General features: G+C 42.0%; 1 protein-coding gene across 8 annotated transcripts in view; it reads left to right on the top strand.

Annotated features, from left to right (window-relative positions):
* The window catches only part of zmynd11 (zinc finger, MYND-type containing 11), a 231,668-nt gene that overhangs the window by 149,424 nt on the left and 64,684 nt on the right, over window positions 1-17,560 (top strand). For all 8 annotated transcript variants that reach the window (XM_068014984.1, XM_068014979.1, XM_068014982.1 and 5 more), the window contains 2 exons: window positions 6,555-6,610; window positions 13,865-13,942. In XM_068014984.1, coding sequence (XP_067871085.1) covers window positions 6,555-6,610; window positions 13,865-13,942 — 134 coding nt within the window. The remainder of the gene's footprint in view (window positions 1-6,554; window positions 6,611-13,864; window positions 13,943-17,560) is intronic.

The following is a 17,560-nucleotide window of genomic DNA, read 5'->3' as shown; positions in this document are numbered from 1 at the left end:
CAACTCTATCTTCATACCCTTGTAATTGCCGTTATTTAGGTTTAAGACACTAGTTTCAGTCCCAGACTCCTCACTGTAAATCTGATTGTGAAATTCTATCATGTTATGATCATTCTTGCCTAGAGGATCCTTTACTTTGAGGTTATGTATTAATTTCTCTCATTACACATTACCTGGTCTAAAATAGCTTGCTCCCGGGTTGGTTCCAGAATGTATTGTTCTAAGAAACTGTCTGTAATACGCTCTATGAACTGATCCTCCAGGCTACGTTTGCCAATTTGATTAGTCCAACCTATATGAAGATTAAAATCGCCCACGATTATTGCAATACCTTTCCTACAAGCCCCCATTATTTCTTGATTTATATTCTGTCCTACAGTGTAGCTACTGTTGGGAGGAGGGGGCCTATAACTTCTCCCACCAGTGACTTCTTTCCTTTGCTATTTCTTATCTCTACTTAAACTGATTCTACATCTTGATCTTCCAGCCAAGATCATTTCTCATTACTGTACTGATCTCATCCTTTATTAACAGAGCTACCCCCACCTCCTCTTACTTTCTTCCATCCTTCGGAACTGTCAAATACCCTTGAATATTTAGTTCCCAGCTTTGGAGAACTGCAACCATGTCTCTAACGGCTATCATATCATACCCATTTGTTTCTATTTTTGCCATCAATTCATCCATCTTGTTACAAATGTTGTGTGCATTCAGATACAGAGCCGTTAATTCTGTCTTTTTACCATTTTACCCTACTCTGACCTTATTTCCTGTGCACTTTTATGTTTGTACGCTCCCTCCCTTCCAGTCACACTTTTGTTATCATTACCTGTATTGCTACCCTGCGCTATTGACTTGACCTTTCTCATTAACTTTATAAATTGCCCCTCACTTGAACCTTCTCTTCCCCCGTGCTAATTTAAAGCCCTCTCTACTGGCCTAGTTATACAGTTCGCCAGGACACTGGTCCCAGCATGATTCAGGTAAAGGTTGCCCCAACGGTACAGCTGCCTTTTTTCCCCAGTGCTGGTGCCGCATGAATCGAAACCCATTTTTCCCACACCAATCTTTGAGCCACGCATTGAACTCTCTGATCTTATTGACCCTATGTCAATTTGCTTGTGGCTCAGGTAGTAATCCAAAGATTATTACCTTTGCGGTTCAGCTTTTTAATTTAGCCCCTAACTGCTCATACTCTCTCAGCAGAGCCTCTTTCTTAGTCCTACCAATGTCATTGCTATGCGTCTGGACTACGACAACTGGATCTTTCCCCTCACACTCCACGTTCCTCTCCAGCCCCGAGGAGATGTCCTTAAATCTGGCACCGGACAGGCAACACAGCCTTTGTGACTCTTGCTCTCGGCTACAGAGAACAGTATCTATCCCCCTAGCTATACTGACTGCTGCTGCCGCCGCCGCTGCTGCTGCCGCTGCTACATTTCTTTTTATTGGCCCCCTGCACCATGGTGCTGTGGTCAGTTTGCTCATCCTCCCTGCAGTCCTGCTCTCGTCCACACAAGCTGCAAGAACCTCAATCCTGTTGGACAATTGCAAGGGCTGAGGATCATCCATTGCTACCTTCTGCATCCCCATACCTATTTCATTTGTAGGCACACCCTCCTGTCCCTGAGAACAAACCAAATCTGAAGTACCTGGCCTAAGGGGGGGTGTGACTGCCTCCTGGAATAAAGTATCCAGGTAACTTTCCCCTCCCTGATGCATCGCAGTGTCCGAATCTTGGACAACTCATCAACTCAGCTGAAGTTCCTTGAGCTGCAGATGTGGTTGCAGTGATACACACAGGTGTCCACCAGCTCCCACGTGCTACAGCTGCAACACATTGTCTGCTCTGACAATTCTGTTGTGCTTTATTTAACTAATTAGGTTTCAAGTTATTTGTAGTTATATTAAGTAGTTTAACTACTTAAGCTATAAATTTAATACAATACTTGTATCTCTCCAGTACCAGTTTAAACTACTGCCCCAGTTTAGAAAGCAAAAGAAAAGCCTTAAAACTCACCAATCAATCACCTGCCTGCTCACCTAATTAATGCCTCTGGGTTTCAGCTCTCAGGTCTCGCTGTTTCCACCCCTTCTCTTGGATCACTGCTTGTTCTGTAAAAGACTGGAACCGCACCTCCCCTCTCCCTGCACCAATTTCCCACTTACAAATTCCCAGGTTAAGCACTCTGTTGCGCAGCACTCAATCGAGCAGAACTTCCCTGATGTCACCGTAGTCACTAATGCCCTATTATTTTTGTTACTCTCACTGTCCCTTCCTGACCCATTCTGCTTTGTTTAACCCACAATGCTGCTCTGCTTTAGAGCCTTGACATTTCACTTGCTGCTCCTCCTGCCTCTCCCTTTTAGTTTAAAGCCCTGTCCAGTGCCCGTGTCTTTCACTTTGCCAATTTGTAAATTGTTTGCGGCTATAAAGCCGATACTATCAGGGATTCATAAGTTCTACCCCATCAAATCTCCTGAGGAGGTACCCTTGAAGTGTGGTCTCTGAAGTCTCTTTCTGCTTTGAATCGGATCATCTCATGTTTTGCAAAGATGTTAGCAGTTATGGGAATTGCCGGATTTTGCTACAAGTATTTTCATCACCCCTGAGTTTCTTCAATTTCAGGGTGACTTAAATCAGGATTAATCTACACTTAGTATTTACAGTAAAAGGAGGGTTTGGTGGATCATCTAGACAGCAGGCATTTTGGAGAGACATTATTCAGACATTATTTTTGGGGATAATAGAAACATGTTTGATCTCCATTAGCAGATTTGGATGGGAAATATTTGTATTAGAAAAAAGTAGACTTGCCTGTGCATACAGAATAATTATAATTGAGGAAGGTCGTTCACCCATAATTCATCACCATCCCCCAATTGTAGCATCCATTTGTTTATTAAATAATTTGAAGGTTTTTGCCTCCAGTGCTGCATCTGTAAGTTTATTCCACATGTTAATCATGCTTTGTATTAACAAGAATTTCATAATATTGGGTCTATATTTTAGATTTTCCCAGTTTGAACCCTGTGCCCTCCTGCACTTTAGTTTAAAATTCTGTGCTTCCATAAGCTCATCTCAGACTCCTCCTCTAAAAGCTAAAAAGATCAAGTTTCTCTAGTCTTCCCTCATTAATAGAAATTCCTGACAATGGTGTACAATTTTGTTGGTTTTCTTTGCATGGTCGTTAAATTCTGTATACCTCTATTACTTCTTGGCAACAAAAACGGGGCACAGTACTTGAGGTGTTGTCAGATCAGAACAGCTTGATCACAGAATCGTTACAGTGCAGAAGAAGGCCATTCAGCCCATCATGTCTGCACCGGCTCTCCTAATGAGCATTTCACCTGGTGCCACTCCCCCGCTTTCTCACCATAACCCTGCATATTCTTCCTATTCATATAACTCTCTAATTCCCTTTTGAATGCTTCAATTGAACCTGTCTCCACCAAACTCTCAGGCTGCGCATTCCAGACCTTAACTACACACTGCTTCTTTGGTCAATTACTTTAAATCTGTGCTCTCTCGTTCCGGATCCTTTCACGAGTGGGAACAATTTCTCGATATCTACCCTGTCCTCATGATTTTGAATACCTCTATCAAATCTCCTCTCAGCCTTCTCTTCTCTCCAAGGAAAATAGTTCCATCTTTTCCAATCTGTCTTCATAACTGAAGGTCCTCATCCCTGGAATCATTTTTGTGAATCTTTTCTGCACCCTCTCTGATGCCTTTATATCTTTCCTAAAGCACGGCACCCAGAACTGGACGCAATGCTCCAGCTAGGCCGAACTAGTGTGTTATACAAGTTCAGCATAACTTCCTCACTCTTGTACTCTATGCTCCGAGTAGTAAAGCCCGTGATACTGTATGCTTTATTAACTGCTCTCTCAACTTGTCCTGCCATCTTCAATGACTTATGCGCACATATACACCCAGGTCCCTCTGCTCCTGCACCCACTTTAGAATTGTACCCTTTATTTTATATTGTCTCTCCATGTTCTTCCTACCAAAATGTATCACTTCACGTTTCTCCACATTGAATTTCATCTGCCACCTATCTGCTCATTCCACCATCTTGTCTATGTCCTTTTGCAGTTCTATACTATTGTGCTCACAGTTCACAATGTTTCCAAGTTTTGTATCATCTGCAAACTTTGAAATTGTGCCCTGTACACCAAGGTGTAGCTCATCAATATATATAAGGAAAAGCAAGGGTCCCAACACTGACTGCTGGGAAATTCCACTACAAACCCTCCTCCAGCCCGAAAAACATCTGTTAACCACTACTGTTTCTTTCCTGTCACTCAGCCAATTCCATATCCATTTTGCTACCATCCCTTTTTTCCATGAGCTTTAAGTTTGCTCACAAGTCTGTTGTGTGGCACTGTATCAAACGCCTTTTGGAAAGTCCATGTACATCACATCAACTGCATTACCCTCATCAACCCCCTCAGTTAGCTCTTCAAAAAAAATTCAAGCAAGTTAGTTAAACATGATTTTCTCTTAAGAAATCCATGCTGGCTTTCTTTAATTAACCTGCATTTGTCCATGTGACTATTAATTTTATCCTGAATTATTTTTCTAGAATTTTTCCCACCACAGAAGTTAAACTGAATGGCCTAAAATTACTGGGCTTATCTTTGCACCCTTTTTTGAACAAGGGTGTAACATTTGCAGTTCTCCAGCCCTCTGGCACCACCCCAAGTCTAAGGAAGACTGAAAAATTATGGCCAGTGCCTCTGAAATTTCCACTGTCACTTCCCTCTGTGTCCTTGGATGCATCTCATCTGGACCTGATACCTTATCCACTTTAAATACAGACAGCCTATCCAATACCTCCTCCTTATCAATTTTAAACCCTTCTAGTGTCTGAATTCCCTCTTGTTTCACCATTGCCTGGGTTGCTTCTTCTTCCTTAGTAATAACAGATGCAAATTACTCATTTAATACCTCAGCTATGCCCCCTGCCTCCATGCGTAAATCTTCTTTTTGGTCCCTAATCGGCCCCACTCCTCCTTTTCCCACCCTTTTACTATTCATATGTCTATAGAAAACTTTGGGATTCCCTTTTATGTTAACTGCCAGTCTCTTTTCATACTCCTCTTTGCTTCTCTTATTTGTTTTTTCACTTCCCTTCTGAACCTTCTATATTCAGCCTGGTTCTCAATAGTATTTTCTATCTGACATCTGTTGTAAGCACATCTTTTCTTTTTTATCTTAATCTCTTTTGTCATCCAGGGAGCTCTGGATTTGTTTACCCTGCCTTTCCCCTTTGAGGGAACATACCTTGCCTGTGCCCGAACTATCTGTTCTTTGAAGGTAGCCTATTATTCAGCTACCATTTTTCCTGCCGACCTTTCACTCCAATTTATTCGTCCCAGATTTGTTCTTGCCCCATTGAAGTTGGCTCTCCCCCAGTTAATTAATCTCACTCTGGATTGTTTTTTTTGTCCTTTTTCATAGTCAGCCTAAACCTTATGATACAATGATCACTGTCCATTAAATATTCTCCTACTGACACTTGATCCACCTCCGGGTCTAGCAGATGATCATTACCTCCTCTGACTTATATTCTATTGTTCTGGCATCCTATTGATTGCTGCTATGGATTGGTAGGGGCTATTTAGCATCAAGTCTGCTAAAACTTCTAGGTCTCTTTTTTTTCAGTTTCAATTATAACAGTTCACACCTCTCTTAGTCTGCAGATTTCATTCTCTGTTTCCTTTCCACGATTGATGGTCTGTACACTCTGTGATTGATCACGTGCTCTTTCTGCACTCAACCCAAAATTCGCATCCTTACTCTGGAGGGCTATAATGCCATAACTAACCTCTCTATTCATCTTCCCTTTCTTTCTAAACCATTTTGAAAGTTTTATAGTAGGCACATTTAATTACCTATCCTAGTCTATATACAGCCATGTTTGTTACTGCTATTTCATGATTTTTCTATTTTAGTCTGAATTTCTGGTTCCCCATTTTTTTTTCCTTTTTACTCTGTACATTAATATACTTGCATGCTAATTTGAATTCCCTTTTATTGTCTTTTCACTTCCTGATTACTTTTTTAAAGGAAGAGCGAGCTTCAGGATGTCCCAATACGCTTTACAACCAATTAAGTACTTTTTTTTGAAGTGTAATATCTGTTGTAATGTAGGGAACCATGGAAGCCAGTTTTCACACAGGTAATATGCTTTTGGTGATGTTGGTGAGTGAAAAATATTAGCCAGGGCACCAGGATAGCTGTTCTTCAGATCCTGCCATATGTCCACCTGTAAGATCAGACAGGGCTTCCAACAGTGCAGCATTCCCTCAGTACTGCAGTGAAATGCCAGCCTAGTTTGTGTTCAAGTGAGGCTCGAACCTATAATTTTCTGACTGAGGCAAGAGTGTTACTATTGAGCTACAGCTGTCTTGCCCTGATTTTAACCTCTTTCAACCATTTTCCCTCCTTGTTACCTGTACATTATAGTAAATAAGGTCTCGTTTCTATCTTTCAATAGTTGATAGTATAATTTATTTTGAGTTACATCATTCTTTTGTTTTGGCAGCTGATAGTGACCAGGCAGAAGTAGCCAGGGCTCTGTTCAAAGACACTTGCCATGAGGTAAGCTATAAAATCTAAAGCCAATTAATAATATTATAAATTGCTGGTCTAACTCAATATCTACAGTTGGATCCACCTCTGTCTTGGATGGTTATAATGCACAGCCACATAGAACCTAGGAACCAATGTTAGTGCTTGTTGTGCTAATGTAAAAATTATAGTTTAGAACTGATTTTAGAATCTTTTAACTGGCAAGGTTTTCATCTGCTCCTCATTGCTTCATTGTCCATTCCCAATGCAGCAAGGGGCATTGTTTTAATTAGTCAGAAAGATTTTATGTTGTTTGCACTCCACATTAAGACGAGATGGATTTGGATGAGTGCCTATTGGGAGCTTCTCTAATACTGATCTCTGGAAGATGTCAACCTGCCTGGCTTTAAAATCTTTGAAGAATCTGCATCTTCCACCCCCAGTGAAACCCAACAGCTGCCTGATTAAATGGACTCCTGTGCTGGCAGTTGGGATAAAACCGTCTGATGTTACAGTTGTGCTCTATTCACCATTATAGAGGTATTCGTATGGGCAAATCCTGGCTGCATGGCTCACTGTTAACAAATTAAATCTGTCCTGGGATTAGTGCACCTATACACCAAGTTGTGTTGATACTCTAGCTGATTTCAGTGTGTGATCTTAAACTTGAGCTTGCCTGTAAGATGAGTATTACAAGTTGGCCTGTCGGTTGCTGATCCTCTCACTCAAGTTTACATAATCACAATAAATATTATAGAGATAAATTGGGCAATGGCTTATAAGAGACAATATTCTCGGGCAGAGACCAGTTCATCATAGAGTATATTGATACCTGACAAAGTTTGTCCAATCACCCAGTCTAAGCTTACCAAAAAAAAAAATTTGAACTAGCTTGTTAGAATTAGAATTAGAATATTACAGCGCAGTACAGGCCCTTCGGCCCTCGATGTTGCGCCGATCATCTGACCTACACTATTCCATTTACATCCATATGTCTATCCAATGACCACTTAAATGCCCTTAAAGTTGGCGAGTCTACTACTGTTGCAGGCAGGGCGTTCCACGTCCCTACTACTCTCTGCGTAAAGAAACTACCTCTGACATCTGTCCTATATCTTTCACCCCTCAACTTAAAGCTATGTCCCCTCGTGTTTGCCATCCTCATCCGAGGAAAAAGACTCTCACTATCCACCCTATCTAACCCTCTGATTATCTTGTATGTCTCTATTAAGTCACCTCTCCTCCTCCTTCTCTCTAACGAAAACAACCCCAAGTCCCTCAGCCTTTCCTCGTAAGACCTTCCTTCCATACCAGGCAACATCCTAGTAAATCTCCTCTGCACCCTTTCCAAAGCTTCGACATCCTTCCTATAATGCGGTGACCAGAACTGCACGCAATACTCCAGGTGCGGCCTCACCAGAGTTTTGTACTGCTGCGTCATGACCTCGTGGCTCCGAAACTCGATCCCCCTACTAATAAAGGCTAACACACCATATGCCTTCTTAATAGCCCTATTAACCTGGGTAGCAACTTTCAGGGATTTATGTACCTGGATACCAAGATCTCTCTGCTCATCTACACTACCAAGAATCTTCCCATTAGCCCAGTACTCTGCATTGCTGTTACTCCTTCCAAAGTGAATCACCTCACACTTCTCCGCATTAAACTCCATTTGCCATCTCTCAGCCCAGCTGTGCAGCCTATCTATGTCCCTCTGTACCCTACAACACCCTTCGACACTATCCACAACTCCACCGACCTTCGTGTCATCCGCAAATTTACTAACCCACCCTTCTACACCCTCATCCGGGTCGTTTATAAAAATGACAAACAGCAGTGGCCCCAAAACAGATCCTTGCGGTACACCACTAGTAACTAAACTCCAGGATGAACATTTGCCATCAACCACCACCCTCTGTCTTCTTTCAGCTAGCCAATTTCTGATCCAAAGCTCTAAATCACCTTCAACCCCATACTTCCGTATTTTCTGCAATAGCCTACCGTGGGGAACCTTATCAAACGCCTTACTGAAATCCATATACACCACATCCACGGCTTTACCCTCATCCACCTGTTTGGTCACCTTCTCGAAAAACTCAATAAGGTTTGTGAGGCACGACCTACCTTTCACAAAACCGTGCTGACTATCGCAAATGAACTTATTCTTTTCAAGATGATTATAAATCCTGTCTCTTATAACCTTTTCCAACATTTTACCCACAACCGAAGTAAGGCTCACAGGTCTATAATTACCAGGGCTGTCTCTACTCCCCTTCTTGAACAAGGGGACAACATTTGCTATCCTCCAGTCCTCCGGCACTACTCCTGTCGACAATGACGACTTAAAGATCAACAACAACGGCTCTGTAATCTCCTCCCTGGCTTCCCAGAGAATCCTAGGATAAATCCCATCTGGCCCAGGGGACTTATCTATTTTCACTCTTTCCAAAATTGCTAACACCTCCTCCTTGTGAATCTCAATCCCATCTAGCCTAGTAGGCTGTATCTCAGTAATCTCCTCGGCAACATTTTCTTTTTCTACTGTAAATACTGACGAAAAATATTCATTTAACGCTTCCCCTATCTCCTCTGATTCCGCACACAACTTCCCACTACTATCCTTGATTGGCCCTGTTCTAACTCTTATCATTCGTTTATTCCTGATATACCTATAGAAAGCCTTAGGGTTTTCTTTGATCCTATCCGCCAATGACTTCTCGTGTCCTCTCCTTGCTCTTCTTAGCCCTCCCTTTAGATCCTTCCTGGCTAGCTTGTAACTCTCAAGCGCCCTAACTGAGCCTTCACGTCTCATCCTAACATAAGCCGCCCTCTTCCTCTTGACAAGCGCTTCAACTTCTTGAGTAAACCACGGCTCCCTCGCTCGACAACTTCCTCCCTGCCTGACAGGTACATACTTATCAAGGACACGCATTAGCTGCTCCTTGAATAAGCTCCACATTTCGTTTGTGCCCATCCCCTGCAGTTTCCTTCCCCATCCTACACATCCTAAATCTTGCCTAATCGCGTCATAATTTCCTTTCCCCCAGCTATAATTCTTGCCCTGCGGTATATACCTGTCCCTGCCCATCGCTAAGGTAAACCTAACCGAATTGTGATCACTATCGCCAAAGTGCTCACCTACATCTAAATCGAACACCTGGCCGGGTTCATTACCCAGTACCAAATCCAATGTGGCATCGCCCCTGGTTGGCCTGTCCACATACTGTGTCAGAAAACCCTCCTGCACACACTGGACAAAAACAGACCCATCTAAAGTACTCGAACTATAGTATTTCCAGTCAATATTTGGAAAGTTAAAGTCCCCCATAACCACTACCCTGTTACTCTCGCTCCTGTCGAGAATCATCTTCGCTATCCTTTCCTCTACATCTCTGGAACTATTCGGAGGTCTATAGAAAGCTCCCAACAGGGTGACCTCTCCTCTCCTGTTTCTAACCTCGGCCCATACTACCTCAGTAGACGAGTCCTCAAACGTCCTTTCTGCCGCTGTAATACTTTCCTTGATTAACAATGCCACACCCCCCCCTCTTTTACCCTCTTCTCTGTTCTTACTGAAACATCTAAATCCCGGAACCTGCAACATCCATTCCTGCCCCTGCTCTACCCATGTCTCTGAAATGGCCACAACATCAGGATCCCAGGTACCAACCCATGCTGCAAGCTCACCCACCTTATTCCGGATGCTCCTGGCGTTGAAGTAGACACACTTTAAACCAAGTTCTTGCTTGCCAGTGCCCTCTTGCGTCCCTGTAACCTTATCCCCTACCTCACTACTCTCAACAGCCTGTACACTGGAACTACAATTTAGGTTCCCATTCCCCTGCTGATTTAGTTTAAACCCCCCCGAAGAGCACTAACAAATCTCCCCCCCAGGATATTGGTACCCCTCTGGTTCAGGTGAAGACCATCCTGTTTGTAGAGGTCCCACCTACCCCAGAAAGAGCCCCAATTATCCAGGAAACCAAAACCCTCCCTCCTACACCATCCCTGCAGCCACGTGTTCAACTCCTCTCTCTCCCTATTCCTCTCTTCGCTAGCACGTGGCACAGGCAACAACCCAGAGATAACAACTCTGGTTGTTCTCGCTCTAAGCTTCCACCCTAGCTCCCTGAATTTCTGCCTTAAATCCCCATCTCTCTTCCTCCCTATGTCGTTGGTGCCTATGTGGACCACGACTTGGGGGTGCTCTCCCTCCCCCTTAAGGATCCCAAAAACACGATCGGAGACATCACGTACCCTGGCACCTGGGAGGCAACACACCAACCGTGAGTCTCTCTCGTTCCCACAGAACCTCCTATCTGTTCCCCTAACTATGGAGTCCCCAATGACTAATGCTCTGCTCCTCTTCCCTTTTCCCTTCTGAGCAACAGGGACAGACTCTGTGCCAGAGACCTGCACCCCATTGCTTACCCCTGGTAAGTCGTCCCCCCCAACAGTATCCAAAACGGTATACCTGTTGTTGAGGGAAACGGCCACAGGGGATCCCTGCACTGCCTGCTGGTTCCCTTTCCTTCCCCTGACGGTAACCCATCTACCTACTTCTTTTACCTGAGGTGTGACTGCCTCCCTATAACTCCTGTCAATAATCCCCTCCGCCTCCCGAATGATCCGAAGTTCATCCAGCTCCAGCTCCAGTTCCCTAACGCGGTCTGCGAGGAGCTGGAGTTGGGTGCACTTCCCGCAGATGCAGTCAGCAGGGACACTCTTGGCGACCCCTACCTCCCACATTCTGCAGGAGGAACATACAACTGCCTTTACCTCCATTCCCACTATTCTAGATTCCCAATAAATCTACTGAAAAACCAAACGAAAAAAAAAGTCAAAACTTGTTCGCTTAGCAATCCGACGGACTGAACTTTTTAAATAAAAAGCTTACCTTATCAACACACTAGAGTCCTTTTTTTTTGGTTAGAGGAGGAGGGTGGGTGGGAGACACTACACGTGTAGTGTCTCGGGTACTGCCACTGCCCAAATAAATAGTTTTCCCCTACCCAGCAGTCCCCTGGTCCTCCGAAACAAAAAAGGGATTAACTTGTAACTTACTGAAATTGACCGCTCAGCTGAAAGTCCGCTCCGCACCTCGTTCTGTCAAGGCTGCTCCTCGCAAAAGACAAAGATTTTAAAACTGCCCAAATAAATAGTTTTCCCCTACCCAGCAGTCCCCGGTCCTCCGAAACAAAAAAGGGATTAACTTGTAACTTACTGAAATTGACCGCTCAGCTGAAAGTCCGCTCCGCACCTCGTTCTGTCAAGGCTGCTCCTCGCAAAAGACAAAGATTTTAAAACTGCCCAAATAAATAGTTTTCCCCTACCCAGCAGTCCCCGGTCCTCCGAAACAAAAAAGGGATTAACTTGTAACTTACTGAAATTGACCGCTCAGCTGAAAGTCCGCTCCGCACCTCGTTCTGTCAAGGCTGCTCCTCGCAAAAGACAAAGATTTTAAAACTGCCCAAATAAATAGTTTTCCCCTACCCAGCAGTCCCCTGGTCCTCCGAAACAAAAAAGAGATTAACTTGTAACTTACTGAAATTGACCGCTCAGCTGAAAGTCCGCTCCGCACCTCGTTCTGTCAAGGCTGCTCCTCGCAAAAAAAAAAAACTTGTTGTGATCAAATAGAAAACGTGGTCATTTTAGAATTTTCATATCTTTGAAAGCTGGGAGGTTTATCATCAATGGTTGTCAGGTTTTCTAGTTAATTAATAATTCTGAATTGTATAGCTTGTTTTTTTATTCGTTCATGGGATAATGGGCATCATGGGAAAGGCCAGCATCTATTGCCAACCCTAGTTACGCTTGAGAAGGTGGTGGTGAGCCACCTTCTTAAACCGCTGCAGTCCTTGTGGTGTAGGTACACCCACAGTGCTGTTAGGGAGGGAGTTCCAGGAATTTGACCCAGCAAAAGAATAGCAATATAGTTCCAAGTCAGGATGTTGGGTGACTTGAAGCAGGACTTGTGGGTGGTGGTGTTTCCATGTATTTGCTGACTTTGTCCTTCTAGGTGTTAGAGGTCATGGGTTTAGAAGGTGCTGTCAAAGGAGCCTTGGCGAATTGCTGCAGTGCATCTTGTAGATGGTACACACTGCTGATACGGTGTGCCGGTGGTGGAGGGGGTGAATGTTAAATTGATGGATGGGATGCCAATCAAACAGGCTGCATTGTCTTGGATGATGTCAAGCTTTTTGAGTGTTGTTCAAACTGCACTCATCCCTCCTGACTTGTACCTTGTAAATGTGGACAGGGGTTGGGAGTTAGGAAGTGAGTTACTTGCCGCAGAATTCCCAGCTTCTGACCTGCTCTTGTAGCCACCGTATTTATATGGCTGGTCCAGTTAAGTTTCTGGTTATTGATAAGCCCCCCAGAATGTTAGTGGTAGGGTTTCAGCGATGGTAATGAACCTCAAGGGGAGATGGTTAGATTCTCCCTTCTTGTAGATGGTCATTGCCTGGCACTTGTCCAGTATGTGTGTTTGCGTTTCAGAAAGAACCCATTCAGTTGCATTGAAAGACATTTTTTTATTTGATTTACCTAGTTCTCAAAATTGTGGATCTTATGATTCACCTGCACAGTTTGTTTTCTAGACTTTCTGCACATGCAACCAGCCTTAGCTTAGTTTTATATGTTCAATGTAATTGTGATTTAAAATTAACTCAGTTCCATCCTACTTCCACTATCTAGGTGGTCTTTGTTGCACCTAAGATATTCAGTGTCTCAGACTTTGAAATGTGCCATTAAGTGAAAGCTCTTTTAAGATTTTACACATAATGCAAATTTAAAGACAAGTAATGTTCTATCCCATATTTCAAAGTAAATTCTCAAATTGAAATGGTTGGCCAAGTAACTAATGTTTGCACTAAAATAGTGAAAATTGGAAACGTTTGAAATAGTTATGGCAAAATTTCATTTTACATAATTTTCAAGTTCAAAATGCAATTTTATGGATGATTAGTATGCCATAGAATTAAAGGTTACTTTGCTGCTTAAAACATTGATGAAAAATCACAGCTAACAGTGTTTACTGCAGCTTTCTTCTTCCTTTGTAAAGTTTTTTGATTTGCATTCTGATGCAAAAAAAAGCACTGAATAATCATTTTTTCATTGCTGTTTGAAAAATGGGCAACATTTTTAAGCAGAATTTATGTTTATTAAGAATCGAAGAGTTTGAGGAAATGTCATGTTTCAGTAGCTTCAAAATTAAGTTGACTCTCTTTCAAATTTAAATCAACTTCAGTCTACCTGCTGCTAATATTTCATTTTGTTTTCCAGCTGGCAGAACTTCAACTGTGCAAGAACTGTTTCTACTTATCAAATGCACGGCCAGAGAACTGGTTCTGCTACCCTTGTGTAAGTAGGTTAATAAATTTCTAGTTTTGAATTTTGCGTCCCTCACATTGTGAGGTATCAGTGTTGGAGAATGGACCATTTTTCTACTTTTGTCAATATTGAACCATTTGAAGACAGTAATTACATTTCAACACTGCCCAAAATGTGACTTGTTTGTCTGGGTTTGATTCAGACCAAGTTCCAGAGGTGAATGGACCATACACTAGCCCACTATGCCATCATGTCCTTAAGTTTGTGTATTAAAATGACAAAGCTCAACACAACCCTATGTGAGATGCCTCTTGTGGCTTCTCTGATTGAGAGTATCAATTATTTGTGGTTTTGTTCTATAGATTAGCACCTACTGGAAACTTGCTGGAGATGTCCAAATTTATTTCACTGGGAAAAAGGAGCCATTCATCTCATATATCTGGGTCAGGTGAATACCCAGCATCCAGAAGCACGATGTTCTTAACCCACTGTGCCACCCTCTGATACTAATAACATTTCAATAGAAGTTAAAATTCATTTCTCATGATCAAAATTGCTTCACTAATTATCGCCTAATTACCAAAACACTTAATAGGTGAAATGTATTAACTGAATTGTCACATACTGAATATACTCACATGCCTCACCATCTTTTGTCCAATGATTTATATACCATAGCTTTACAAACAGGTACTGCTGGATCCTAGGCAGTCTGAGAGAGTCCTAGAGAAAATTCTTTAAAGAGTTTAGGAAGTCATCAGATTTCTGTCCAACTCTCAAACTTTTACTGCATCTATTGATTTACTGGCGCATAATTTCTGTTACTGTATACTGTTAAAAACGTCTGTAATGATAACACTGTTTTTCTTTAGGTAGCTGACATTTGACATTGACTTTTGGAAGTTAGATCAGTATTTTCAGCAGATCTATGGGGGATCCCTCATGCAGAACAATTTGTAAACCATTATTTTATATACTTTTGAAATAGCTTTAGTAGAGGTAGTATGAGAATAGTTTTGTTTGCCCATTTGTGAAGCGTTGCTCATGTAACAGCAGTTGAATAGATGAAACATTTGGGACCTTGTTGCAACTTGGATTAATGGAGTTCCTTTATAATATTTCTGTTCATAAATCTTTTTTGATAAAGGTTTTCATTTAAAATTTGTTTGAGGCAAAGGATGGATGGCAGTTTGGAACAATTTTGCTGATAATGAATATGCCATGGATGCAGATATATTTAAGTACATCTGATCATTTTCAAATGGCAGAAGATTCTTGGGCCCACAATCTTCGGAGTGGGGGTGGATATTAGTGGCAAATTTAATGTGCACGCCGTTGTTAGAATGTAAATCATCTAGCAATTTATAGTGAGCAGGTGTTACACCTTGAGTTCCAAATCACCACAAACTGCTGAAGAATTTTTGTCACTGCTGTTAGCCTTGCTACAACAGGGATCAGGAAAAGCCTGGAAAAAAGTGGAGATGGTGTTCTGAGGGGATAGGTTAGATCAGGGGTTCTCAACCAGGAGAAGGTTTCAGAGCTGTGCCAAAAATGTACTGTACTGTCCCTTACACAGTGCCACTTTTAACATCCAAACAACAATTGTCCTCTACTTCCAGTGCTGCTGCTGGTAAAATCCAAGGTTCACCTGATTTTTTTTTATTTTGGCCACAGTCTCCCCTCGGCCTGACTGTGCATGTGTAGTGCTAAACACAACAACAGCAGTGCTACTGATATTTGTACGCTTTTGTGGCCTGTACGCACCCTGCAGCAGCTAGATACCGCTCTTGAAGGAGCAGGTGATGCAGGCCTCAGCAGGGCTTAAGCGAAACAGTTTGCCATTTATTATCAAGGAGTGAGGTGGATTGCAACCCTTTTCAATACATGAAGCGGTGTTTAATCATTGGTGACATCAACAGTAAGTCACATGTTTCAACCAACATGAGTGCTCACTCCTGAGATTTAGAGGTCTCTTAGTTTCATACTTTTATAACTTCATTCCTGTTCCACAATGTAGATGTTTCTTCTTTGATCATCTATAAGTGCCCATGTATAACCTTTCTTGAGGGATTATTACACTTTTAAGGTTCCACATACAAGCAAGCAAAATACTGCGGATGCTGGAAATGTGAAATTAAAAACAGAAAATGTTGGAAAACACTCAGCAAGTGGAGAGAGAAACGGAGTTAACATTTCGGGTCGATGACTGACTAGCCCTGATGAAAGGTCATCAACCTAAAATGTTAACTCTGTTTCTCTCTCCACACAGATGCTGCCAGACCTGCTGAATATTTCCAGCATTGGAATTGAGAATTGTTGCTCAACACAAGTTTCATATTAAGTAAGTAAAGCAAAAATAATAAATATTATATGTTTAATTGTATAGCTAAATTTTATACATAAATACTTATGTTGTGTTACAGGGGGTCCGTGAAAATTTTGTAACATGGGAGTGGGGTGGAGTTTCGGAGGCATCAGAAGCAAAATGGTTGAGAATCCCTAGTTTAAATTTATAGGAGTGGGAGGAGGCTTGTATGAAGCATGAAGAATGGCATGGACCTGTTGAGTGGAATGGTCTGTTTCTCAATGTAGAAAAAAGCAAGAGCTCACCATCAACCTTCCCATGAATTTCAGGAAGTTGCTGCATTTGCTGAATAAATGCAAATTAAACTCGCCACAGAAATTTAGGATTGTTACTTAACAGCGTAAGGGCACTTTTAGTGACGAGGTTTATGTTCGTGCAATGCCACTCAACATCTCCGGCCCTGAAAGGGAAGTTTGAAACTGTGGAATCTCAACCCTGTAGGTAGTGAATTGTTCTTGGAAGATTTTTAAATTTTGTATATTTTTTTTCTTGTCTTTTCCCCCTCTCTTAATCCAATCTCCCTTTCCCTCTCTGTTTCCCTTTCTGTACCTAACTTGACTCAAATTCACTCTCTGTCATCCCTCTGCTTCTTCCCGTATCCTTAAATCTTATAGGTTAAAGTCCCAGCATTCAACTTGGTGTTGGTTCCCCCACTATCAGCTACACTTCCGGCAAATTGTGGCACAAACGTTTTTCAAGCTGAAGGGGGAGGGGAAAAATCTAACTAATGGAGCATTCCAGCAAATTCTGGGCCATTGTGTTGTTTGTAGATTTCTTCTGTTAAATAGGATGTCACTGATTCTATTAAATTCATGATTTCCCCAAGCTCCAGATGATAGTGCATCCTGATACTGTTTCTATATACACAACTTTTCACCACTGGAAAGACCTTTAATCATGGGTTAGTTGATAACTCAATTGTTGGCAGTCATTATTTTGAGATGTATTTAAACATTACTGATTTGATCTGATTTTATAGAAACATAGAAAATAGGAGCAGGAGTAGGCCATTCAGCCCTTATCTATGACACAAGGACATTAATCCTCAATATTTGTGCTTTTGAGTGAAGAGGAACTTTGAAGCAAGTTTTCTGCCAATAAAAGGCCATTTAAAGGGAGAAAAAAAGTTGTTCCCACCTCTCATTTTGAAAGTGGGACTTGAAGTAGGCTATGCCAAGAGTTTAACATTTTATTGGAGAGGAGTACAAATTAATAGGAAAGCAGCAGAAATGTAGTGTACTTTCATAAAAATAAAATAAAAATTGCATTTCTCTAAAGCTGCT

The sequence above is a fragment of the Heterodontus francisci genome, chromosome 2 (genome assembly GCF_036365525.1).
Source record: "Heterodontus francisci isolate sHetFra1 chromosome 2, sHetFra1.hap1, whole genome shotgun sequence".
In the NCBI taxonomy this organism is placed as follows: Eukaryota; Metazoa; Chordata; class Chondrichthyes; order Heterodontiformes; family Heterodontidae; genus Heterodontus; species Heterodontus francisci.
This window is presented reverse-complemented; position numbering and strand designations above follow the sequence as displayed.